Source organism: Lissotriton vulgaris, chromosome 3_1 (genome assembly GCF_964263255.1).
Source record: "Lissotriton vulgaris chromosome 3_1, aLisVul1.2, whole genome shotgun sequence".
NCBI lineage: Eukaryota > Metazoa > Chordata > Amphibia > Caudata > Salamandridae > Lissotriton > Lissotriton vulgaris.
This window is the reverse complement of record NC_141689.1, coordinates 669,439,780-669,466,470: the sequence shown is the minus strand read 5'-3', so window position 1 is coordinate 669,466,470 and position 26,691 is coordinate 669,439,780. Positions and strand designations below refer to the sequence as shown.

General features: G+C 46.2%; 1 protein-coding gene across 5 annotated transcripts in view; it reads right to left on the bottom strand.

The window, feature by feature from the left end:
- The window catches only part of PAM (peptidylglycine alpha-amidating monooxygenase), a 1,271,905-nt gene that overhangs the window by 364,975 nt on the left and 880,239 nt on the right, over positions 1 to 26,691 (bottom strand). For all 5 annotated transcript variants that reach the window (XM_086960973.1, XM_086960975.1, XM_086960971.1 and 2 more), the window contains 3 exons: positions 26,012 to 26,092; positions 25,462 to 25,538; positions 1,834 to 1,937 (listed from right to left, as the gene is read on the bottom strand). In XM_086960973.1, the coding sequence (XP_086817099.1) occupies positions 1,834 to 1,937; positions 25,462 to 25,538; positions 26,012 to 26,092 (262 nt within the window). The remainder of the gene's footprint in view (positions 1 to 1,833; positions 1,938 to 25,461; positions 25,539 to 26,011; positions 26,093 to 26,691) is intronic.

Genomic DNA, 26,691 nt, shown 5'->3' with positions numbered 1-26,691 from the left:
CTGCCCTCCCAGTCACCACCCCCACCCAATTTCCAAAGTCAAGAGACCTACTGGCTCTGCCAAAGATCGTTCTGTTTACAAAACTCACATCCCTAAATGTAAATGTCATGGTACTTATAGAGCGCACTGTCACCAGACGGTCACCTTGCGGTGTCGCCTATTCGGCTTCCTGGTGCTGATACTCATACCGCTGTAGAACCCCTCCTGGCTTTCCCTGTGAAGTGTCCACTCCTGGGCACCCCCAGGGTGAAGCCAGACATCCTTAGCGCTGTTGGGGCCGGTGTGGAAGCTATGCAAGCTATTGCCCAGAGTTGCAGCGTGTGGCCTATGATTAGAATAGGCACCGAGGCGAGAATTAACAGGTCCGAGGAAATTGAGCCCGAGAACCCACCGAGGCAGGAATCGAACCCTGGTCCCTGGCCAGAACTCTGCATCAGGGTCTGCCGCGCTAACCATTGAGCCACACTCCTCCTACAACCCCCTGATGCTACTATAGGGCCATAATGTACAATGTCCTGCTACGCATTCTATTAATGTGGCAACATGATACATGTAAAATACATAAGGGTGAGTCCTGTGGTATTACAAAGCCACTGAAGGGTTCTGGAGTCACAGTGTTGGCAAATATCACCTGAACGCAGAGATGGCCCTTAAGACCAGAATACTCCTGGTTTCTGGGAGATACTTTATATATTAAATGCAGATGCTTTCCAAAGCTGCCTCATGACTGAAATCCTTGACTTATGGAAGCACGCACCTCCCACTAAGAGAACATACATTGCTATGCTTTGTACATTTGTATAACGTTTCTCACCACTTGTAGGAGGACATTGTTACTTTGAACTCAGTTTAGAAACCACTGCTGTTTTGTGCGATATGAATAGCTCAACATGGAATACATATAAACAACGATATACATTTATACCGTTCTTGTTTCATTAATAGCTGCACTGATAATTATACCCTCTCAAATGACTTCCAAATAAATAAGCATCTCATAAAAGACCTGCGCTCCACAATTCCGACATTTTTTTGCTCTAATTAATGCTCATCATTTTCTTGCAAGCTAATGCTAATAGGAGGCCGGGGGTGGAGTGCTTCCTGCTTGGAGAATACGTCAATGATGACCTATCCAGAGGTGTCATGCAGCAGTCACTTATTCACTATGGCAACACTTAATGATACCGGGAGGGGGTGGGGTGGAGTGTTCCAGAGAGGGGACTGGTTCCCGCGCGCATGTGAAAGGCAGGCTTCTCCCTCTGAGAGGGGAGCGGGCAGGGCCCCCTAGCAGGGATCAGACCACGCTTTCTCGGACTGGCTGGCTGCAGCCGGAAGCTGCCTCTGCAAGTGCTTCTCCTATCAGCGTACATTCAAAGGGATACAAAGCACGTAAACAAGGCCAGATTCGGCAGGGCTGCCTCTCTCTGGGTGCAAATTGTGTTTCCAAAAATGGAGGTAACAGAATTGAAATACGAGCGAGAACGCTGTGGTAATTGAACGCTCTGGGTTAAGTAGCGTTCTGAAAATTGCAGCACAGCTTGAGCGAAGATCAGTTTGGTGTGAAAATGATGGGATATTGTGAAATATTTGATATGTGTAATCTAAAATGGAATAAAGTAAGGAAATTGATTTATCGAGACAGTATCCTCCCTTTTCGGCAAACAAATGGCCGCTTTTTTATATTTAAATTTAAAAGAACCAATTTGGGGTCAAAACCGACGAAGGACCTGTTGCCAGAGGTGTTTCTTGTACAGCCAGGTGGGAGGATGCCACAGACGCCAACAAAACACAGTGCATTATTTTACGAACAAGCAACTGTCTTCAAACACGTACCCGATGTGAGTTTCTGTCTTCCTTCCTTCACCGGAGAAAACGCATCTGGCGGCGAGAATGTCCCCACTGCTGACATCTAAATGGTGTGCCACAGGGTAGAAGGCCTGCAGGAGTAAAGAGATAAACAATCTGATTAAGTCACAGAATTACTAGCGGCGCCCATACCCATGTGCTACTCACTATATATGGCATAAAGTACCACCAGCCGTACATTATTAGGATATTGTTAGTCACAAAGCAGTACCTTTAGAAGGTTATGTAACTCTGAGGTGACTTGCGATATCTTTATCAGGTAGAGCATGGGTGGGGGGGGGGGGGGGGGGGGGTACTTGCAAAGGGGTACTTTATCCCTTATAATACATGGTCACAATCACCTTTACCATAAACCACTTAAATCCTTGGAGCATAGCCTTTCATATAAAAGAACATGTTTGCATACACAAAGAGTAAAAATAGACTCACAAGTGTAAACAGCAAAAAAAGTTGTTAGCTAGTTGTTGCAAAAAAGATAACAAAAGCAGCTGAATGGAAACCTGTTTGTATTTTGTGTTTTTTTTAAAAGCACAGCAGAAAGAGTCTAACTTTTCTATAATTTCTCAAAGAGTGTAAAAAATGATCATGTTGACATAAATATCTACTTTCTGCTACTGCAAAGATTAAAAAGAACTTGTAGGAAGGTACCTCCTGACTATGGTTGCCCCCAACTTTTTGCCCTGTGTTTTAGCTGGTTTTTGACATAGTCGACCTGGGGCCCTGCCAATCAGGACCCCAGGCCTACTGCTCTCTCTGTAAAATGGATTCCATGTACCCTAGGTGCATTTCCAATTGGTACTGGGCCACCCTATCAGACCCTGTAACTCAGGGCATGGGTGTACCCAGGGCTGCCAGGGGCTGCAGCATGTATTATGCCACCCCTGGCTGGCCTCCTAAATTTGACACAACTGGCTGCATGACAGCTGGGGCAAAGTCGTGTAATCACCCTTTGCTGTAGATATAGTATACCTATATCTAACCCTAAAATGGACACACAGATTCCTATCAGTCACTCCTATGGCAGGCCTTAACAATCCTGAAGGCAGAGTGCTTGGAATCGTGTGAGATGGTGCTCTGGCATGAGCTGAGCCTGTCTGCAGCTTGCGGAACCAAGTCCTAATAGCTGTTCCATGATATCGCATACCATATACTCTTAAGTGCATTATAATCCTCGCGGTTAAATGCTATCTTTGGTATTGCTTTATCAAAACATGTCGAGTAAGGTGTCATACGAATTGGAATACTAACCCCTCGCCAATTCTGGCGACGGGGTTAGCATTCCACCCTTCTAGAGGGACACGACATGTATGTAACTGTGAACCCCGGTTAAAGTTAAGCAAAGCCTCAGCTCCACAAAATGGATGCTGCCACCACAGACACGAGTCTGACCTCCTGCTGCTGGGAGTCCTTCCAGCGAGGAGAGCCTGGACAAAGGGTTTCCTGTCAGGGGCGGTGCTAGCACCATCCCAGACAGGGTTTTGTGTATCCTGGGTAGGCAGGGCTTTACAGGAAGGTGACTGCTGAGTGGCACCCCGGTGCTCACTATGCATAGGCCAGTCTGAACCAGTTCCAGGGGCACACCAGCCCCTGGCCTGGGGAAAGTCCGGCATGGGAGAGGGGTGTAACCACCCCCCTCCTAGTCCAACCCATAGGCAGGACCTAGTCACCGGGTCAGCCCCTTTTCTTAGTATAAAGATGGGAGCGGGCCCCCTGTTAAAATTAGATCATCTTTGGAATCAAGACACGACTTTCTGCGAAAGACATCAAGATTTCCTTCTTCAAGATTCTCCCTTGTGGCTAAGGAGTAGTCACCCTGCATCAAGCGGGCACCATCCTAAGAACACTGCGGTCTGCTGCAAGTCCTTCTTCACGAATCCGACGACCCAGCTCGACGAGACCCGGCTTCCCTGGCACCTCTGACCTCTACTCACCTCTACAGCAAAGCTGAGAACTGTAAGTGCGACGAGACCTCGAGGGACCGACGATCGCCCAGACTGCACGACTTCTTTGCAACAAGCCCACCGTGTGCTCCACTGGTGAGTGCTTTGGGGTCCGAGAAGCCCCAACCCTGAGCAGCTCCAGCACCGAAGATCAGCCCTCCAGCATCTCCACGATCTGCGTGGGGCCCTTCTGCTTTTGCGTGCTCACCGCGCTGTGTGGCTACTAGCCGGCTGGCTTGTGGCCTTCTTCACGACGCCCGACGACATCACTGCTGCTGGTCTGGTTGCTCCAGACTGGCCCTTGCTTCCTTCTTCAAGAGAGGCACCCCGGACCCTCCTGGTCTACTCCAGACGCCATTTTGAGTCCACCGCGTGGGCTTGAATTTGCCAAGGCTTTGTTGCCCAATCCTGGGTCCAGCGACGCCGACAGCTTCATCCATCGTGGGACAGCTCGCTCCTCCATCCTGGTCGCCGACAATGCCTCCTGGTCCGTGAGATCTGCGAGCACAGCGTCACCCACTCACCTAGTCGAGGTGACTACCATCCGGTGCCCTCCTGGTGCCACCTGACTACTGGCTAGTAGTCTCGAACTTGGTCCCCTCTGCTTTCAGGTGTCATCTTCCTTCGATCCAGGCTTGGATCCATCGAACTTTCTTCACTGGTCGCCTGCCAGCAACTTCTTTCTTCCAGGCTCCTGGTCCGGCAACGAGGATTCCCGACGTCTTTTGAGACCTATGCAGCTGCAGCCCCTGGGCTAGGTAACTTCGGCATTTCGGTGCCCCAGCATAGCCTCACTATCCAAGGGTCAGAATCCACTTTCGTTTTCCTCCTACCAGGTCGGGTTCGCCCGAGAACACTAACTTTGTCTTTACTAGCTACCATAGACTTTGTCCCGCATCACGCGTGAGAGTGCACACTCTGCACCCGAGTCCCCTGGGTCTCCTAGAAGTAATCTGAAGATTCTATAGTCAAGATCTAGCGATTCCAAAGCCTATTAGTACTGTACTTACCTGCTAGTAATTTCGCATTCCACTTTCAGAGTATATGGTTTTCCGTGCCCCTCGGGCATTTGTATATACTGTGCTAACTTAAGTATTTTCGTAAGAGTTTTGTTTTGTGCTTAGTACCCTGTCCTCATAAAGAGTAAAGGGCTGTTGTGATTCTTAATAAATATCTTGTTTATTTTCATAACACTTGTGTGGTGTCCTTTCACTGGATATTCAAGGGGTATATGTGTGGTAAACAGCTGGCTTAACAGGCCCTCTCGAGTCTTTAGCCTTAGACTGCTCATATCCATGCTACTAGGATAGCTGGTCTATAAGGTTGACTTACAACCAATCATCAATAAGGGTTGCTGGACTGATACATAGTGTTCACTAGAATAGTGAGCACTGCATATCAGGCCACCTTCTCACAGAACTGTGCAGAAGAAAGAAAAGCAACAGTTTCATTTTAGTTGCTTTAAACAGATGCTCTGAGACCAGATCTGCCTTTCAACTCGGCTACTGGCAGCAGGCATTGTGATGTCAGAACTCAACTATAAAATTTAATTACAGTTGACTTCAGACATCTTTTCTATGTAATTGGCGATTGAAAGTATATGAAATTGCCAATTATAAAGAACTTAGAGACAGGCATTTATACAGGGATTGTAGAATCCCATGTATTGTATATGGGATAAAGTATCACCTGCCATACATTACAAGGATATTGCAAGTCACCAAGGAGGTCCATGACCATATAGCGAAACAAGGACAAAAGCTGAGTTCCTTTATTGGGCTATGGAACTTCGAGGTGACTTGCAACAGCCTCTTGCATGGCACGGGGCTGTTCTTCCTATATAATACATAATTACACCAACATCTTTCTGACAAACCACTCAAATCCTTTGTTCATAACTCGTTCATATGAAAAAGAAAGCATGTTTGAAAACATGAAGAATTAAAATAGAATCCACAATGCAAAATTAAACACCGCAAAGAGCTGTTAGGTATTTAATGCAAAATAAATATTAGAATAAGTTTAAAACAAGTCAGCAGACTGCACAATGTGCTGGAATGAATGCTACTGAACAATATTAGCCTTCGGTTTGACAGAAGTACAAACATCGCACTTAACAGGGTGTTCCATTCGGATTGTTCTACACATTTTGAACCCTCAGGTGTCAGATTGTAACTCAAAGTTAAAAAAGGCAGAAGTTTTATAAAAGTGACACAGTACAGAGAATCTCACAGCACACCTTGGGGACTGCTAACCTGCAGTGCTGCTTAAATTTGGAGTAGTAATAGTGTCACGGCCATCTTTCGTGGGCCATGGTGTACTTTTAAATCCTCAGGGAATAGAGGTAGCAGAAACTATTTCTCGGCATCTTTCGCCTTAACATTACTGTGCTTTAAACTATTTACAACAGAAAAATGAACATCATGGAGTTTATCTAAGTCAAATGACAACCCATCCGCTTTGAGTGTAATCCTTTTTCCACACTGAGCTGCTAAGGTTTTCCAAACTTTGCAATCTTCTGCAAGCAGTGCAATTCCTTACTGTAATTGTGTGTCCAGTCTGTCCCGAAACATTCCCCTGCACATCCTGCCTGGAGTTTCCTTCCTGCATGTGCATATCAGATTCTCAGTTAATGCAAACACCCCTGACGGAAGGAGTGCTTAACCAACCTTAACATAACATGTGTAGTTGGAAAGTGCCTGTTCAGCCAAGGGTATCTTGACACTGAATTGCAGATTTTTATTGTTACCTGACAATGAATAACAGAAGTTTATTGTTAATCAACCCAATAGTACTCATTTTATCAACCTCAAAAGGATGAAAGGCTGAGTGGACCCACTAGGATATGAACCTGTGACCATGAGGTCGAACACAGACCCATAAAGCAATGCATCAGTCCACTAAGCCACCAGACCCGGATCACTTAACTGTAAAAGTGTCTTGGAGACTCTACGTTTCAGAACCACTGCTCTTTTAAAAAGTACACACCTTAATAGGGAATTACAGACTTTCCAACAAACTGTAATTATCTACAATTACCAGGAAATACAATAACCAACAATACACAGATGCTACAATAATGTTGTAAGGTTTTTCAAATAACTGAGCAAAATAGCATTTTGCTATTGGTGCTCTCCCGGCCTCCTTTAAAAAAGGATATTTGTGGTCGTTTCACAGTTACTGCCTTATCTCATGCTACTAAAGTGCTGGCCTGCATAGCTACTGGTGTGCTTTTAACTCCTGCAACAGGCTTGACTTCCTGTTCTAGTCATGACTACCTCACCTATTGAGCACACAAACATACTTGCTGGATTGCTGTCAAAGAGGGGTGCAAATTGGTGAACCCGTGCTTGGCTAATGTGTACTTGTTAGGCCTGGCATAGCAGGCCCTTCTCTGAAATATGAACAGTGAGATGTGGAACAATGGGGAATAGGATGGAAGGATTAGTTACTTACCTGTAATCCTAGTTCTCTTCCAGGGGTATCCTCATCAAAGTCATAAGCATTAGAATATTCCCGCCCATGCGCGGGACCCCGGAAACACTATATTATATGTGCCCCACATATATATACACATATATATATATAAATAATATATATATAAAAAACAAGCAATAGCAGCCAAATCACATCAGAGCTGAAATATGCTGTGAAGAATTTCCACCACACATGTATATAATAGGCATTAGAAACATGAGAAACAACACCAAAGATTGTTTAGAAATTGTTTTAATGCTCAGAAAGCAGTAGAAATTCTCATAACTCACTGGAAGCATAAGAAGCTCCCAGGCTGCATTGCAAACACACAGTCTAAAAAGACTGAAAAGCTAACCTGTAGCTGAATAGCAAAAAACTGACACTGTGCCTTTAAGGCACTCATGACCCCCTGTATCCCATCATGCCCCAGGGGTGACAGTTAGGTCAGTTGTTCTTTTCGGAGACTGAAAAACAAACCCAATAACAAATAGGTTAACAATATCTCCTTATTAAAGAGTATCCTTTGCCCGGGAGGCGGGAGGGTTGCTTATGACTTTGATGAGGATACCCCTGGAAGAGAACTAGGATTACAGGTAAGTAACTAATCCTTCTCTTCCAGGGGATCCTCATCAATAGTCATAAGCATTAGAATAGAATAGCGAGCCTCTCCTCATCCCTGCGGGCAAAGGAAAGATAAGACAGAAATCTCATCAATAAGCCTGAGTAGACTATAGACTACCCAAACAGATTCCTCAAGGAGGCTTGCCCTACTTGAGTATCGGTCCTGGAATCAGATTCGAGGCAGTAATACCTCGTAAAGGTATGCACTGATTTCCAGGTTGCAGCCTTGCATATTTCCGACATGGGAACGTCATGCAAGAAAGCCACTGTAGCCGCCTTCCCTCTATTGGAATGCGCTTTTGGAGACATCAACAAAGGTTTGCCTGCTAGTTGATAGGCCAACTTAATGCAAGAGACAATCCACCTGGAAATGGACCTCTTTGCTGCTGGGAAGCCAGTTCTCATTGAGCCATAGTTCACAAACAGTTGGTCCGTTTTCCTAATCCCTTTAGTCTTTTCCAAATAAAACTTAAGCACTCTCCTAAGATCTAAGGAGTGAAGTGACCGCTCGGCCGGGGTCGTAGGATTTGGAAAAAAGGAAGGGAGGGAAATAGACTGATTTATATGAAAATCAGAGATGACCTTAGGCAAGAAGGATGGGTGAGCCCTTAGGACTACTCTGTTATGGTGGAATACAGTATAAGGTTCCTTTGCACAGAGCGCTTGTATCTCACTGACTCTGCGCGCAGAGGTAATTGCCACCAAACAAGCTGCCTTCCAAGAGAGATGTTGTAAGGAAGCCTTGTGGATGGGCTCGAAAGGTGGAGACATTAACCTTGATAGAACTAGGTTTAATTCCCACGGAGGAGAAGGATTTCGCACAGGGGGATACACTTTCTTCAATCCCTGGAGGAAATCCTTGACCACTGGAACCTGAAAGAAAGACACCTGATCAGGTGACTTTCTGTAAGCCACAATAGCTGACAAATGCACCCTAATGGAAGTGTACTTTAAACCAGCTGTTGCGAGGGAAAGGAGGTATGGTAAGATGACGTCCTCCTGCCCCTTAGTCGGATCCAAATGATGATCCCTACACCACAAGTAAAACCTTTTCCACTTGAAGGCATAGGATGCTCTTGTGGACGGTCTCTTAGCCTCCTTTAAAATGTTCATGCATTCTGGAGGCAGGTTCAAATGTCCGTATTGCAGGACCTCAGGAGCCATGCTGTTAGGTTCAATGATGGGAGGTTGGGATGCATTATCCTCCCATTCATTTTGCTCAACAGGTCCGGTCTGCAAGGGAGTCGTTTGTGTGGACACACAGACAGATGTAGAAGGTCCGGATACCACCACTGCCGAGGCCAGTCTGGAGCAATCAGGATCATTTCCATGTTCGTCCTGAGGAGCTTGGAAACCACTCTCGGAATCAGTGCCAGGGGAGGAAACGCGTATGCGAACATCCCTGTCCAATCCAACAGAAGAGCGTTCCCCTACGTTCCCGGCCTGTGGAACCTGGACGCGAAGGCTTGGCACTTGGTGTTTTCGTCGTCTGCAAACAAGTCTATAGATGGACGTCCCCAGCAACGAAAAAGCTCTTCTACTACTTCGTCGCTTAGCACCCAGTCTGGCTGATCTTCGAAGTGCCTGCTGAGTGCGTCTGCTTTGACGTTCAACTCGCCCGGAAGATGCACCGCCACTACTGTGAGACCTCGAGCGAGAAGCCAATGCCATATTGCCTGAGCCTCTCGAGACAGTGGGCGAGATTTTGTGCCTCCTTGCTTGTTCAGATAGAACATGGTTGTCGTATTGTCCGTCTGAACCAGGACTGAGTTGGATTTGATCGCTGGCAGGAAAGCTTTGAGAGCCAGGAATACCGCTTTGAGTTCCAGCATGTTGATGTGGTATGTCTGCTCCTGCGCAGACCACTGGCCTTGAATCTGAAGCGGACCCATGTGTGCTCCCCAGCCTTGCAGGGAGGCATCTGTCACTATAGATTGGGACGGAATGGGTTGGTGAAACGGCACTCCCACCATCACATTGCGTCTCCGAGTCCACCATCTGATGGACTCTTTTGTCGCCTGGGAAAGATTGATTCGATCCTCCCAACGTCCTGTTGCCTGGTCCCACTGATCCTCCAGAGCCTGTTGTAGAGGACGCATTCTCAGCCTGGTGTTTGGGATGAGAAAGATGCAGGACGTCATGGAACCCAGTAGAGACGCTACTTGTCGTGCTGTTGGAGGCCGAGACTCTAGCAGAATCCCACATTTCTGCTTCATGGAAGAAAGTCTCTCCTCCGAAGGAAACGCTTTTCCCACGCTTGTGTCCAGAACGGAGCCTAGGTAGTGGATGGATTGCGTAGGCCGCTGGACTGACTTCTTCAGGTTCACATTGAGGCCGAGCATGTGAAGCTGGTGCAGGCACAGTTGCAGATTTTGCGTTACCCGTACCGGAGATGGACCCTTTAGGAGCCAGTCGTCCAGGTATGGGTAAATGAAGAGACCCTTCTTGTGAAGAAAAGCCGCCACCACTGCCATGCATTTGGTGAAGACTCGTGGTGCGGACTTGAGACCGAAGGGTAACACCTTGTACTGGTAGTGTTTGTTTCCCACAACAAACCTTAGGTACTTGCGATGTTGTTGCGCAATCGGGATGTGAAAGTACGCATCTTGCAGATCCACCGAACACATCCAATCTCCGGCTTGCAGATGAGGACATATCTGGTGAAGCGCTAACATGCGGAACTTTTCCTTGACGATAACCTTGTTTAGGAGTCGTAGGTCGAGTATTGGTCTGAACTTGTCCACCTGATCTTTTTTGGGGACAAGGAAATATCTGGAGTAAACTCCTTTTCCTCTTAGAGCGAGAGGAACTTCCTCTATCGCTCTTTTTTGCAGCAGGATTTTTACCTCTCGTCGGAGCAAGCTTAGTTGGTGAGGGCAAGAGCTCTTCGGAGGGACGCTCTTTGGAAGAGCACGGAAACGTATCCTGTATCCATTGCGCAGTATATTCAGCACCCACTGATCTCTTGTGATGCTGACCCACTCTGCCAGGTGTTGTGAAGCACTTCCTCCCACTGGAGTGGGCAACGGCGTCAGAGGAAGCCACTGTTCAGGCCTTTCCTCCTCTTGTGGTGTTGGAGGACTGTTGGTGACCTCCCCTTCCTCTGCTGGGCTTGCCACGAAACTGGGGTTTCCCTTGAGTTTTGTTTTGGGACCACGGAGGGGTTTGAACCCTCTGTTGAGCCCCTCTCCCCCTGTTGGTCTTGAAGCGGCGCTTGAATTCCTTTTTCTTCTCCAAGCCCACCGCCTTCACCGTGTCCAGCTCAGTCTTCATTCGGGTCATCTCTTCGTCCGCATGTTCACCGAAGAGAGCGGAACCCGAAAAGGGAAGATTTAGAATCCGATGCTGAGCATCCGGTTTTAGACCTGTAAGGCGCAACCAGGCCGATCTTCTGGCACAAACTCCATGGGAATAGGAATGAGCCGAAAGCACCGCCCCATCCGCGGCCGTGCTTATCATCTGGTTTGCCACCAGACACTCCTCCGTAACAGTTTCTTCAAAGTCTTGCTGGTCCTCTTTCGGTAGCTTGGCTTTGAATCTTTCCATCGAGTCCCATAAGGCTCTGTCATACCGACCCAGGAGCGCAGCTGCACTGGAGACCTTAAGAGTGGAAGCAGCAGAGTTGCAAACCTTCCGACCCCAGGAGTCTTGGGTTTTGCTGTCCTTATCTGGCGGGACTGAAGAGGAACCAGCAACCGCATGTGTCTTCCTCGCCGCTGCCACAATGACAGAGTCTGCTGGAGGGTCAGATTTCACAAACACAGGGTCAGAAGCCGGCGGTTTGTACTTCTTCTGAATGCGTGCCGGGACTGCTCTGATTGCTGCTGGGGTTAGGAAAACCTCCTTGACAGGGTCCATAATCCCCAGAACTAAAGGCAGCAGAGGTCTGGAGATGGCCTTCTTGTGTAAGGTTTCAAAAATGACTGTCGTCGTTACTTGAGGGACAGACATTTCTATGTTCAGTTTAAGTGCACCTCTTTGCAGTACATCCAGATACGTGCCAATATCATCCACTGGGGAGGACCTGGACGTTGGACTGTATGTCAAAGTCGGGGAGTAGTCCCTCTTGGACGATCTGGTAGAAGAGGTTGAAGAAGTAGACGGAGTACGTCTATGTCTATGGTGAGTACTAAGTCTTCGCTCCCGCGACCTCCTTGAATGCTCCTCCCGTCTAGGGGAGTCAGATCTGATCCGATCTCTTGTCCGATGGTCCGTTCTAGGAGATCGCGATGCCCTGGGGGATCTGGCTGGCGATCGCACAGGAGATCTGCCCCGAGGAGATCGAGACCTTTTCCGACCTTCCAGTCTAGGTTCCCTTGTAGGAGATCAAGACCTTTTCCGACCTTCCAGTCTAGGTTCCCTTGTAGGAGAACGGGATCTTCTTGGCGCTTTGGTGGGTAGTGCCACAGGGGATGTGCGCCTGGGAGGGCTACGCTTGTCCATCTCCTCCACCAGGTCTTGGAGAGGAGACCTGTGGTCTGGGCTGGCATATTCCTGCATACGCTTGGTAGGCCCAGCATCTCGCCAATGGTCCAAGGATCTGTACCATCTAGGTGACAGCCTGATGCGCCCCGCCGAAGGATCTGGACGACGCTCAGGAGTTCTGTGTATAGGGCTTCTGGACCTTGAATGCTCAGTTGAGGAGCCCGAGGACCGATAAGATGAATGGTGAGAAGCAGATTCTGTCACCATGATCGTATCCGAGTGTCTCGACATCGAGCGTTCTTTTCTCGTCGCCGAACGCCTTCGAGGAGTCGGAGGATCAAACAATCTCGACCTCGAATGTCCATGAGAGGTTCTGTAGTCTCTCGACGTCGAGCGGCGATGAGTAGCCGTCGACGGATCCCTCTGCTTCGACGTCGAATGGCGGTGTCCGGCGCCGACGGGGACCTCTGCCTCGACGTCGAACGACGATGTCCTGTCGCCGACGGAAGCCTCTCTCTCGACGTCGAACTACCTCGTCCTGTCGTCGACGGAGCTTTCTGCCTCGACGTCGAACGGCGATGGCCGGCCGTCGACGGAGATCGCTGTCTCGAAGTCGAATGCCTGTGCGACGACGGCGGAGGGGTATTGGGCACCCTCGACGCCGAGCGATGATGCTGCACTGACGGAGACTGCGTCCTCGACGCCGATCGACGAGTCACTGTCGACGGCGGAGGGGTCTTGGTCCTCGACGCCGATCGCCGCTTCTTGGACGACGGCGGAGGGGTCACACTTCTCGACACCGGTCGTCGCCTGGTTGACGACGGCGAAGTGACCTCCCTCGGCGCCGGTCGTCGCCTGGTTGACGACGGCGGAGGGGTAATGGATCTCGACGCCGACCGTCACCCGGTTGACGGCGGCGGAGTAGCCTTCCTCGACGCCGATCGCCGCCCGGTCGACGATGGCGGAGGTGATTTTGACGACGGAGCTGGTTCTTTCGACGTCGTCGACGTACCTGGTCTTCTTCTCGACGGCGAGCCCGCCGTCGACTGTAGTTTCGAAGAGGAAAACTCCACCTGTGGATCTTTTCTCAGCGCTGAGCTTGACGCTTAAATTGAAGGGTATGAAGACTTCTTTTTTGAAGAGGTATGAGTCTTCTTGGAGCCCTTCTTCACTGGAGATCTCCCTCTTGAAGCTCTGTGAGCCAGGCCATAAATTCGAATTCTCTCCCTGTCCTTGAGAGTTCTTCCTGACAGGTTCTCACAATGAGGACAGGTGCCTGGATCATGATCCTCAGGCAGGCAAAGGATACAGACGTCGTGGCTGTCTGATTTTGCCTTCTTGTTGCCACAAGAAGGGCATTTATCAAAAAGTGAAGGCATTCTCAGAGGAAAATGCTCACCAAACTGCTGAAAACAAGCAGTATCTTACTTGACCAGATGTAAGACGTCGAAGTAAGAGCAAAAGTTGACAAAAAGAAGTACTTTTCTGTCAAAAAACCAGAAAAATAGTGGAGCTGTGTAACCAGGGTCCTTCACTGAAGGAGCCGGAAAGAACAACTGACCTAACTGTCACCCCTGGGGCATGATGGGATACAGGGGGTCATGAGTGCCTTAAAGGCACAGTGTCAGTTTTTTGCTATTCAGCTACAGGTTAGCTTTTCAGTCTTTTTAGACTGTGTGTTTGCAATGCAGCCTGGGAGCTTCTTACGCTTCCAGTGAGTTATGAGAATTTCTACTGCTTTCTGAGCATTAAAACAATTTCTAAACAATCTTTGGTGTTGTTTCTCATGTTTCTAATGCCTATTATATACATGTATGGTGGAAATTCTTCACAGCATATTTCAGCTCTGATGTGATTTGGCTGCTATTGCTTGTTTTTTATATATATATTATTTATATATATATGTGTATATATATGTGGGGCACATATAATATAGTGTTTCCGGGGTCCCGTGCATGGGCGGGAATATTCTAATGCTTATGACTATTGATGAGGATCCCCTGGAAGAGAATAGTAATGATCCAGAGTTGTGTTAACTTTGCAAGTAGCTATAGGATCTGCGTTCGGGTGGCTGAGCCTCTACTCATGCTCTCAGCAGCCGTACAGGCCAGGGAATGAAAGCGAGACTTCTATACTCACTGGCGAGAGCAGAGGTTCCTTAATCTATACTCCTTACTCAAATACTCATAATGTAATGGGGTATTTCTATACAACCAATTCTGTACTTCGGTCTGAACTTAATTAAGACTAAAAAGTATTAATGAAATTCGGTTTTACATAAGTATAGTTGACTATTGCATTCTCATATGAGACTCCAGAGGTCTACCAGCCACGTCAGGAGGCGCCTGGGTGTAGAGGATGTAAGTATTTTCCTGAACCGGAAGAAGTTTAGCACAGTATCTCAGTACTCTGGTTGCAGAGTACTGCTGATCAAAGGTGGGTGCACAGGTTTTGGACTTTAGGCAGGATTGTATCAGACCATGTTGGATTTGGATCATAAAACAAGACCTTGAATGGCTGACATGCTCGAGCAGCTAGCCAGATGAAGGACCATTTTGTGGACAGTGTTTGCTTTGACTGTTTTGATATTATTGCTAAATGAGGAGCTATGATATGCAGCCTTAGGAGAGGAGGCAGATTTGTGGGCACGTCTGGCATGAACATAGCTGTTGGCCAGAGTACCTTCTACTAACATCTTATTTTAATTACAGGCTAGAGTAAGGATTTTTTGCATTATCAGTTGTGGTTAAATGATGTCATCAAGACATTCATTTTGCCTATCCAGATCAAGAGCATCCTAAAGGCGGAAGTCTACGTTTAATGCTCCTTTGTTGGGGGTGATGACTTTACCCAGTGAAATTAAGAGGATGATGAAAAGTTGGCAGTGAGAAAGTGTCTTGCATCCCATGTTCCAATGTTAGGTGACAGAAGGAGGGAACGATCAGGGGTGAGTGAACACCGGCCGTGGGCGCCAGGTGCAGAATGGTGCAGAACCGCAGAGCCGCCGTAGTCTGGGTTCTGGCCTGGGAGTCTTGGTTGAGCAAATCCGGTGCTCACAGAAGACAGTCGAAAAACACACCCATACACGCCCCCACCCTCTTAATAGGTAAACAAATTAGAACACAATAAATGCATATATTTAAGTTTCAGATAAATGTAGGGTTACGGTGTGCAATAAAAAGTAAATAAACTAATGACAAAGGTAGAAGGTAGGTTCCAAGTACCTTCCTTGCAGCAAAATATTGCGAATCAGCCAAAACCAGTTATAAAAAAGCCCTCCATGCCTTACATCTATCCATAAAAAAAGCCAAAAAAATCTTCTTTGCGACCTCCATCCAGCAAGCAGAACAATCAAGTAAAGAAGTTTTTAAGATTGTTCAATCTTTCTTCAAACCCAGAGCCATTGAGACAGATATCATCCCATCCGCAAGACTCTGTGAAACTATCTCAGTTTTCTTTGACACCAAAATATTAAAAGTGTATGATACTTTCACGGACCCCGAGCCGACATTTATGGATGAGGTGGGAGTTTCTGAGCCACCCGCCTCCTCCTTAAATCAATTTCAGCCCATCACCCTCTCTGAGGCATTGAAAGAAATACAAAAATGTAAATCTGGGGCACCTGATGATCCATGCCCACCTAAACTGTGGAAATTAATGTCTGATGCAATCGCAGTCCCCCTCCTACACATATGGAACACGTCCATTATTACAGGCACGTTTCCGGACTGCTGGAAACAGGCCACTCTTCTTCCGCTGAAAAAAAACCCCAAGGTGCGCCGGACGATCTGAGCAATCTCCGACCCATCTCCCTTCTAGCAGCCCCAGGCAAAATGCTAGAAAAACTGATTCAACGGCAGCTTAACAGCTTTATTGAAGAAAGCAATGCCCTACATGAAACTCAGTCTGGCTTTAGGGCCGGCTTTAGCACCGAGACGGCCCTTATTGAGGTGGCCGAGTCAATCAGGTGGTCTTTAGATTCAGGGGCATCAGCTATGCTGGTGCTCCTGGATCTATCCGCTGCCTTTGATACAGTGGATCATAGCAGACTGTTGATTCGGCTTAAGGACATCGGCCTGGGAGACAAAGCACTCAAATGGCTACACTCCTACCTCTCAGATCGGTCCCAGAAAGTGGCCCTGGGCCCCTTTTCTTCTGGACCTAAAGGCCTCTGGTGTGGTGTCCCGCAGGGGTTGGCACTCAGCCCTCTGCTGTTCAATGTCTATCTGGCCCCGCTTTTCACCTTGATTGCTAAATGGGGGGTCAAAGCAATATCATATGCGGATGACACTCAATTGGTCTTCCCCTATACAGACACGTCAGAGGCAGCTTTCAGTAAAATCAGAGGCTGTCTTCGAGACGTGGCCAAATGGATGAACACTAATAAACTCAAAATGAATGCGAGTAAAACAGAGGTGTTATTCTTTGGAAATCACAAACACCCCCCGCCGCACCTATGGTGGCCAACGGAAATGGGCCCTGCCCCATCTCCCGGAACCCATGCAAAAAATCTAGGAGTAAGATGGGATGAGAATCTGTCCTTCCTGCCGCATATACAACAGCTCACTGCTGGCTGCCTGCACAAACTCAGAAATTTGCGTAAATTTCTGCCCCTGCTACCAGTCGAATGTCGAAAAACGATTGTTCACGCAACAATCACATCCCAACTTGATTATTCAAATGGCCTCTTTCTTGGTCTTCCCAAATATGCGGTACAACGCTTACAAATCGTGCAGAACGCGGCTGTGAGATTGATAAAAAATGTCCCTTTCAGGCAGCATATCTCTCCGCATCTGCACGAGCTACATTGGTTGCCAGTGGCAAGCAGAATTAAGTTCAAGGTGCTTACCTTGGCGTTCAGAGCGCTAAAAGGCACGTGTCCCAATTATCTAAAACTTCGACTTCCCCGCTACAACCAAAATCGAGAGCTGCGCTCAAACTCATTGCTCAAGCTAACTGTCCCACGCGTGAGGAAAGCTAGACTTGGAGGCAGGTCCTTTTGGGCCGGTATGGCGAAACTTTGGAATACCTTGCCCCCTGCCATCCAATCTGCCACGACGGAAGCTAGCTTTAGGAAGCTCTTAAAAACTTGGCTCTTTGTGCAATAATCCTGATCTTCCTCCTGACTATTCGCTTTTTCTGCAGGACTCACTAGCGCCGGGACACCTCACCTGAGGTAGCTGTTCGCGCTCTACAAGCATCTGTATTAATATTATTATTAAGTAGTAATCGAAGATGTAGTGGTATATCAACGTGACATTTTCATTGTGTTGGTAGAGAATTCAATGCCTCTGATGTATTAGACCATAATGTAATGGGGTATTTCTATATAACCAATTCTGTACTTTGGCCTGACCTTAATTAAGACTAAAACGTATTAATGAAATTCAGTGTTTCATAAGTATAGTTGACTATTGCATTCTCAAAGACTTGTGTCAATATTGGTCAATTTACAATGAGCCAATAGTTTCCAGTTATGGTGTTGTACAGAGAGGACTTTATTTTAAGTTGGGAACACCTCTTGCTGATTTTATTAAGATAGGAATGATCCTCTGATGAGATAAACTGATGGTAGGTGAAGATATGAGAGTGCATAGCAGGTGTACAGCTTCAAGGGTCTGCAGGGGAATACATTCAGAGTGGCATTCTTTGATTTCAGCTCTAAAATAGGTACAATATGCCTTCCGTGCCAGGCAGGAGGAATGAAATGTTCCTACATTAGTAGTCAGCACAGTATGGAGGACATACTGGCACAGATGCATTACTATGGCAAAGGAATGACCAGGGATTTTACTAAGGCATCGCCTCTGCATGTAGCTGGGAGCAGAGCAAAGGCTCATCAAGGAGTTTGCCATAAAATAAGTAGAGCAGGTACCCAGTGAGGGTCCCTTTAGGGGATACCCTAGCTGTTCAGGGGGTATGGAGTGAGCCAAGGGTCTAAAGCCTTACTTGAAACTGACCCCGTTGTGCAAGAAACAGAAGGAAAAACCCACATCCAGTATGAGAGTCAAAATATGTAGGTGGCAATTGGCAAAGAAACAGAATTCACAATTCACTAAGGGTACTTAAAGCTGGAGGGTTCCAAGCACATGACCAGATTAACTTGGGGTCTCACAGTGCTAAAGCATAGAGAGTGTTGAGAAAGGAAGAGGTGTGCGTTGATGTTTTTATGCCATCACTATCAATGAAACTGCACGTTCTATAAAAGCCCTGTTAATGTTCAGTACCTGAAAACAGCTGTATGGAGAATATGATGGAACGACAATGCTTGAACTTGACAACAGCTGGGAATATGACACCACTTTCTATTCGCAGGATGTGTGCAGTGCTTGGGTCAGTACACCCTACATCTCTGGACTCCCTAAATTAAACGTTGTTGCGAAACACTGAGTCAAATTGTAAGCTCACCTATGGTGAAGTAAACCAGGAAATCTGAAAAATAAATCAGACTTTTTGATGCTAAAACTGATGCCATAAAGACTAGATTACACTTGTTCCATGCCCCAAGTACAGGTTTCGAAAACCAGTGATGTGGTTCAACTCAATCAACAGGGCTCACCTCAAACCCAAATGGCTGAGCTCAATTAATATGGCTTAATTCAAGACCCCAGAAAGAAATTAGGCAGCCTGTGGCTGAAGTTAAGTCATATGATTCAACTCAAAACCACAGAAAGAAAATAGGCCGGATGTGGCTGAACTCAAGCAGCAGGGTTCAAGTAAATACTCCAAAAAGAAATTAGGAAGGGCGCGATGGCCCTCAAGTAACACAGTTCAATTCAAAAACCCAGAAAGAAATCAGGCAGGTAATGGCTGAACTCAAGTAATATAACTCAACTTAAGGCTCGAGAAAGAAATCAGGCAGGGCATGGGTAAGAGGGCTTGATAATCACCTTAAACAAACTTTCAACATTTTTAGAACTTCAGTTGTTAATACCATGAACAGTTCCCAATGCAATGGTCCATTTTATTCTTTATTTTTAAGCTTGCTGACTTTGCGAGGAAGTGAACTCTTAAGAACTTTCTTTCAATTTGAGTTGCGAAAGTTGCCTGATTAACAGTCACATGTTCTAAAAGCTCGAGTTTAGTAGATGCCTTTGAAGTGCATGGTTGCGCCTAATATCATGTTTTTAGGTCGAGCATAGGCAGCGCATGCGCTGCTCTGCAAGGCAAGCTGTATTAAGGTAGGGACTTGAAGCTCCGCCCACTCCTCGCCCATATTTTTCATTGGCTTGTGTCATTGTCCACTGTAAACTGTGCAAAAACAACAGTTGATGGACAGAATGCAGAACAATGTCATACATTCACCCCAGTACAGAGATCTGGGCCAAAATCCATTGTTTTTTTGCTCACTATGCCATTCCAATTTTAACCCAGCCATATGCAAATCAGTTTTGACCCTGTGCCTCATGGGAACAGTCCAGCCCGAATTGCCAAGCCAGGTCCTCCCTGGACTGGAAACAAGCATCCTAGGACCGGTTTCGGACTTTCAGCCCTCATCAGGGAGGGTAGCTTGATTCCAGTGGCATGGAGAGCAGGGGACTCACGTCTGAGCATACCCGTCCCACTCGGGGTGACAAATGCAAAAACAACAGTTGATGGACAGAATGCAGAACAATGTCATACATTCACCCCGTCTGGACATCTGGGCCTAAATACATCGTTTTTTTGCTCACCGTGCCATTCCAGTTTGAACCCAGCCATATGCAAATCAGTCTTGACCCTGTGCCTCATGGGAACAGTCCAGCCCGAACTGCCAAACTAGGTCCTCCCTGGACTGGAAACAAGCATCCTAGGACCGGTTTCGGGGTTTCACCCCTCATTAGCTAGGAAAGCTTGATTCCAGTGGTATGGAGTGCAAGAAACTCACGTCTGGGCATACCCGTCACACTCGGGTGACAAATGCAAAAACAACAGTTGATGGACAGAATGCAGAACAATGTCATACATTCACCCCAGTACAGAGATCTGGGCCTAAATCCATCGTTTTTTTGCTCACCATGCCATTCCAGTTTGAACCCAGTCATATGCAAATCAGTCTTGATCCTGTGCCTCATGGGAACAGTCCAGCCCGAACTGCCAAGCCAGATACTCCCTGGACTGGAAACAAGCATCCTAGGATCATTTTCGGGATTTCACCCCTCATCAGCCAGGATAGCTTGATTCCACTGGCATGGAGAGCACAGGACCCACGTCTTGGCATATCCGTCCTCCCCGGGGTGACAAATGCAAAAACAATAGTTGATGGACAGACTGCAGAACAATGCTGTACATTTATCCCAGTACAGAGATCATGTTTCCTGGACCAGGTTGTTCTCGTTCCAGGGAGGACCTGGCTAGGCAGTTCGGGGTGGACTGTTCCCATAAGGAACAGGGTCAAGACTGATTTGCATATGGCTGGGTCCAAACTGGGGTGGTGTGCAAAAGAATGATGGATTAAACCCAGATCCTTGTGACTGGGGGTGAATGTTTGCATTGTCTAGCATTCCGTCCATCAATTGTTTCTTTTGCATATTTTACTGTAAACTGTGGCCTCTTCATTGGTCAATAGGCTTAGTAGTCCCTCCTTATTACCGCCTGGTCTCATTTTGTTACCTCCCGTGGTGGCACCCCCTGTTACGAGTGTTGTTACACAGTAGGTTTTAATTACAGCCTTCAAGCGCTATTTTCACAAATAGCTTTGTCCTGCCTGCCGTTGCAGGCAGGACACGCTCTCTCCTAATGCTTTTTAAAAAAAAATTATAGTGCGAACGCATTTGCAATGCAATAGGTCTCGCATTTGCGAGAGTTTCAGCTATTGGCATTGTAAATGACAAAGCCTTTTCTTTATGTTTTAAAAATAACACATTAATACAATGCCAATAGCTCAAACTCTCGTAAATGTGAGACCTATTGCATTGCAAATGCTTGTTTTCTCTCTCTCTCCGGTGCTCCTGTCCACTCATTCCCACAACGCTCTTACTGGTTGGCAGCAAACATTACTTTAAAAAAGTTAAATGAAATATTTTCAGATTGCTGTATCTCCATGGTGACGGAACAAAAAAGTGGAAGTTCTGAACATCATGATGGGCACTTGAGGAATGGAATGATTACATTCGAACATTATCACTCTATTGCAGACACCTGTGAGCTACTTTCTGATGAAAATCCTTCTCTGGGGCTGTAGAACACACGGTTCCTATTAAAAATGTAATAAGCGCATGCCAGTAACACTGCGCAATAGTTTTCAGCGATTTACTCAAAGAGAAGTCTTTATTCGTTATCATGAATACAACCTTTTGGAGAAATTATGTTTTATTGTTGAAACGCTTCATAAAGAGCAACCAATGAACACTCTTAGCCCAAAAATAATGAGCAAACGATAAGAAGTGATAACTGTGATGCTCCCTTTAGTGCATCTAAAGCAATGGCTGATGTCCATAAACCAATGAAGCAGTTAATTTGTTTTCGTAATTATGAAGGGCTGTTTTAAAAAAGGCAGCTTGCCACAGCCGAGAGCCCTATGAAAGGCAGGGCTTCAAGTGACACGCTTAAAGGATTGGATGCACACTTCTTGTGTTGGTTGCTGCTGAAAGATACAAAACTGCTCGGACTGGCTTGGGGCCTTCAGTCATTTTCCTGCAATCCCTTACACCTAAAGCTGTGTTGTTGTAGGCAACAATCGCAGTCAACTTCTCTTGGAGCAGTTGAGAAGTAGGACTTGCAGGGCCTCTGCTGAATACTGACTTCAAAGTAGATCACCTGATCTTTAGTGGACTCCTTTCTTCCCTGCACAGCTCCGCCTGGTAGCTGCTACTGCTGACCCTCTGGTCAGGAGTTCGAGTCCCTGGTGCTCTAGTGGTACAGCTTCACTGCTCTGCTGTTGGACACCCCTTCTGCCCCTCTCTTTCTGCTTTCTCTGCATTTTGCCTTGTTTCTGCTTATTGCCTTTTTTTCTGCTTTCTGCCTTTTCCTGTCTGTAGGAAGCTGGCTCTGTATCTACTATACCAAAGTAAGGTAAAGTCTGCACAGAGTCCAGGGAGTCTCCAGAGGTCTAGCAGAGGCTAAATTAGGCAAGTACTAACAGCTCTATTTGTGGTTATGTGAGCGAACAGTTAGGCTTATCCAGAAGGTGTGTTAAGCATTTATTTTATCCACTTACTTAAGACTGATAGCAGGACTTGGCACAGGTAAGTGAAATATAGTCTCAGATGCAAGTCTTAACAAGATAATGTAGTTGTGGGTGAAACTGTAATTGTTACAGGTTTGTATTGGCTTCCAAAAACAGTTTACATTACACAGTAATTACTTTTGGGATACTTTTATATATATTACTTTTGGATTACATCAGCTAATCAGGGTGGTTCTGCCTACATACCCCACTGGGGATCTCACAATACAAGGTAAGTAAGACGTTTATGGTTTGCAGTTTAGTTACTTTTTCTTTCATACAAAATTCAGCTCAACATAAAACATTTTCGGAAACAAAACATCACAACATTGGTTCCAGAGGGGAAAAAGTGTTAGCCGTTTCTCATGCAAGTAAACAACTTATGAATGAGAGTTTTGGGGGTTAGGACCAAGGTTCCCAAAGGTCTAGGTAGACACCCAAATTGCACTACCAGCGGCACTGGGGCAGCCAGGTGTAAGTGCTAGGGCCCTATGTTAGCCAATGGGGCCTTCGGTCAGGGGCTACTTACGAGCGGCCACTCGGGTGCAAGAGCAAAGCTCATAGGGTTAAGGTCAGCACTGCAGGGGCCAACAATCAGCACCGGAGCTGCACCATCACTGGCACAGGCATGGCCTTGTGCCAAGGAGACATCAGGGACCCTGTGGATTCCAATGGAGACCTCCGGTTCGGCAAATAGGCTGCAGGCTTGGGCAGGGAGACTTTCAGAAGGTGACCACCAGCTGGAGACGTAGGTTAGATTCTTGGGGGATGCCTTGATACTGTCGGTTGGGCGACCCAAGGCCGTAGGGCGTCGGGGTCCAGGGGTGTCTTTTGGCGTCGAGTCGTGTTACATGCTCCAGTCGCAGTCGGGGGAATCCTTCAGGCTGAGGCTTCATGCATTGTCTTAAAGCTTGAGGGAGCTCGGGATCACCATATCCCAGGTCAGGTTCGCTGGGGAGACCTCTTCGTGGTGTTGGGCCACTTGAACTCGGGCCATGGGCGTCGGGTGCAGAATTGCTGAGCCGTCTGGGTCCGGGTTCTGGTCTGGGAGTCTTTTTTGAGCAAATCCGGTGCTCACGGTAGACAGTCTATAAGGTAAGTGCAGGGCAGGGCTTCCAAACTCTATGGCACTGCTGGACACGCCAGTTTCTTTGCTGTAGGCAGGTCGGAGTCGGAACAGGCCGATAAGTCTGGGGCCAAAGCAGTATGTGTCCTCTTCTTCCTGGGTCAGCACGGCTCTTCGGTCCTTCTTCTTTCTTCCTCAAATCTGAGGGGACAAGGTTCGGGGTCGCCCCTAAATACTAAATTTAGGGGCGTTACAGGGATGTGCAGGTTGGGACCATCCTTGGGGTAAGTACACACTCTAGTATGCCACCCTCCATTGGGAGGGGGGCATGAACTTCTTCCTTACTGGTTGGGTCCCCTCATTTCCAAGATGGAGGGGACGGAGATGTGTGCTTCACCTCGCCTCCCCCACCTGAAGGGTGGGGTTGGCAAAGGTGGGCACACCTCTCCTCCTAGCTTGGTTTTACCACAGATTCTCGAGGCAAAGTGGGAGTCACAACCGGTGGGAGCCAGTTGCTGGGGGCAGCAGAAGGCAGGTACAGCTTTCAGAGGCGGTAGGCCTTTGAAGCTTCCATTTTCATGGACCTAAAAGGTCCAAGCAGTAGCATTAATATAGAACAGAGACCCTGACGAAAGCCCGGGGAACCTCCCGTAGTGGCTGAAACATGTTGGTCTCTTCGCAGCTATTTGTGTGAACTGCGTTGATTATGTTACACTGTTCTTGTTTTTACATGGGAAGGGGCTAATGTTTATTAAAACAGGTTTTTGTTTAGTTCCCTATCCTTTTTTAACCACCACATATATGATTTTTGCACTGCACATTCCCATTGTATCAACATCATGTGGTACAACCGAGTGATTGTGGGTCGCTACCCCGAACCGGCTATCAGGGTATGCTAGTGGTCTCAATGATCAAGAGACACAATACCCGATAAGGATTACCAGATGAGAATATTGATCCATACAAGACTTTCATGGGAATCCTCAACTAGGGGCGACTTACGCTTGCTGGTGTTTCACATTCTGGTGATATGGTTTGTTAGTTCTACCTATTGTTTGTTCCTACGTACACGAGCTGGCATAGGCACAATATTATAGAATCACTATCGGATTTCTAATTTAGACCCCTAAGTTTGTTGTTCATAACATTATGCAATTCACCAAGGTTGACGTATTGCTCTGAATCACCAACTAGACTTCAGGTGTTGGTTATGGCTTTTCAGGTAAGCAGGTTTTTCAATGGTATGTCGTTTAATTATTAGGCCGATTAATGTAGGACTGCGGTCAGCAAAATTAAGTTAGAAAGTTAATCCATATGAGAGATATAGAAATTTATAATAGCCAGTTTGTTTTTCGTGTGATTAAACATGGGGCATTAATATGCAATAGTTTAATCAATTTGTGTACATACGAGCAGACCAAGTTAGCACAATCAACACAGTGAAGAAGATCCTCACCTGAGTTGACCCTCTCTTTATTTTGCAAGATTTTAAGCAAGTAGGGTGATTTTTTGTGCCCAGTGTGCTGGGGTCTAGTGTTTGTTTGATCCATGGAAAGGTAAGAACTAAGGTGACAGCCCGAATAGGCACACCCACCTGATTTACTAATTTTACCCTAAAATTGCCAGATGAGTCATTTTGACTATTGGCACATCTACAAGTCAAATCTGCCCAACCATGCTCCATGTCTCCAGAGCAAGCCAGAAAGAAATCCTTGGATAAAGCACTGGACCAACAGCATGCCCAGAGACTGCCTGTTGTACATGCCTGCTGCGCCTTATTAAAAGATAACACTCTAATTTCATTACTCCCTTAGGTAGGTACCACAAAATATGACTAAAATAACATTCAATGAAGAGTTTATGTAAAGATTTTTAATCAATTTACTGACAGAATAAAAATAGTTTAAGGGATATGTTACCTGTGGAAGCTGTGGACTCTGTCTACCAATTAATGTCCATTCACCATCTCGAATTCTGTACCCGCTTACAACCTTTCCTGCAATAAAAAATATTTTTGAATGAAAAGAGGATGAAACTACAAACACAGGTTTTAGATATTTCAATGCAAACTGTGCACAACCTCAGGCCTAAAGACGGACACACTAAGTTTTGAGATATGTAAATTAAAGTACACAAATAATTTAGTTTAGGCAAGTCTTAATGGAGTGGATGAGGATATGCAGCAGGCCAAGACGAGAGAACCACATAATATGTACTACATAAAGAAAAAAAGGATAGCTAGGATCACTAAATAGGTTAGAAAAGAGGGAGAGCAGAAATAATGGAGTCTTTTTATTCCGAAACACAAAACCATTGTCTTCTAATGTCTTGCATGATATAAAAAGAAAGGATGCTTTAAAGAGAATACAGAGGTTCGTATACAATGAGGCTCCATGAGAAAACGAAATACTTCCTAACTATAGGGTAGACAGTAAGACATTATAGTAACAGAATACAAAGCATTCTTACCTAAATGATGAGTGTGGGTTCGATAGGCGAATGGGTACATTGGATACCTCTTGTAAGCGCAGGCAATATCTGAATTCGTAACTGTAAAAAGGAAAACAAAATATACAATTAGAGTAATAGTGAAGAAATCAAAAAAGATCCAGGTAATCACTTCAGAGGTCTTACACTCTGACAAACTAAAAAAAGGAAAAAAGTTGTTAAACACAAATATAGACATGCATATAAAAAGTTCATGATACAAATGTTGTCAAATATGATATTTAGGTGGGCTGATTTTAGTCACCAACATAAGCAATCATAACATTAAAGGTAAGTGTGGCACTTGCATAATGTTAGATGGATGGTAAAACAAATTCCTGAATCTATTACTGTGCTAAAGACACTATCATGTACCCACTCCTCTGATTGGAACTCAAGTCAACTTTGCGGTCTCTCCATCAACTATTTAGATCATTCTTTTTCCAAAAACAGCAAGTCTTACTAGTGAGGAAACACAACATGCGTAAACTTTCTAAGATTATCATTCCTTAAGAATAAAACATATTGTCCTGCCTTTCAGCAATCAAGAATGTGGTTCTTTTTCTTAAATCACTGGCAGTAAATATTTAGCCCAAAGATAAATAATAATTCCATTAGTCAGATTTAGAAGTTTGAATTTAAAGGGTAGTTGTAAAATGATA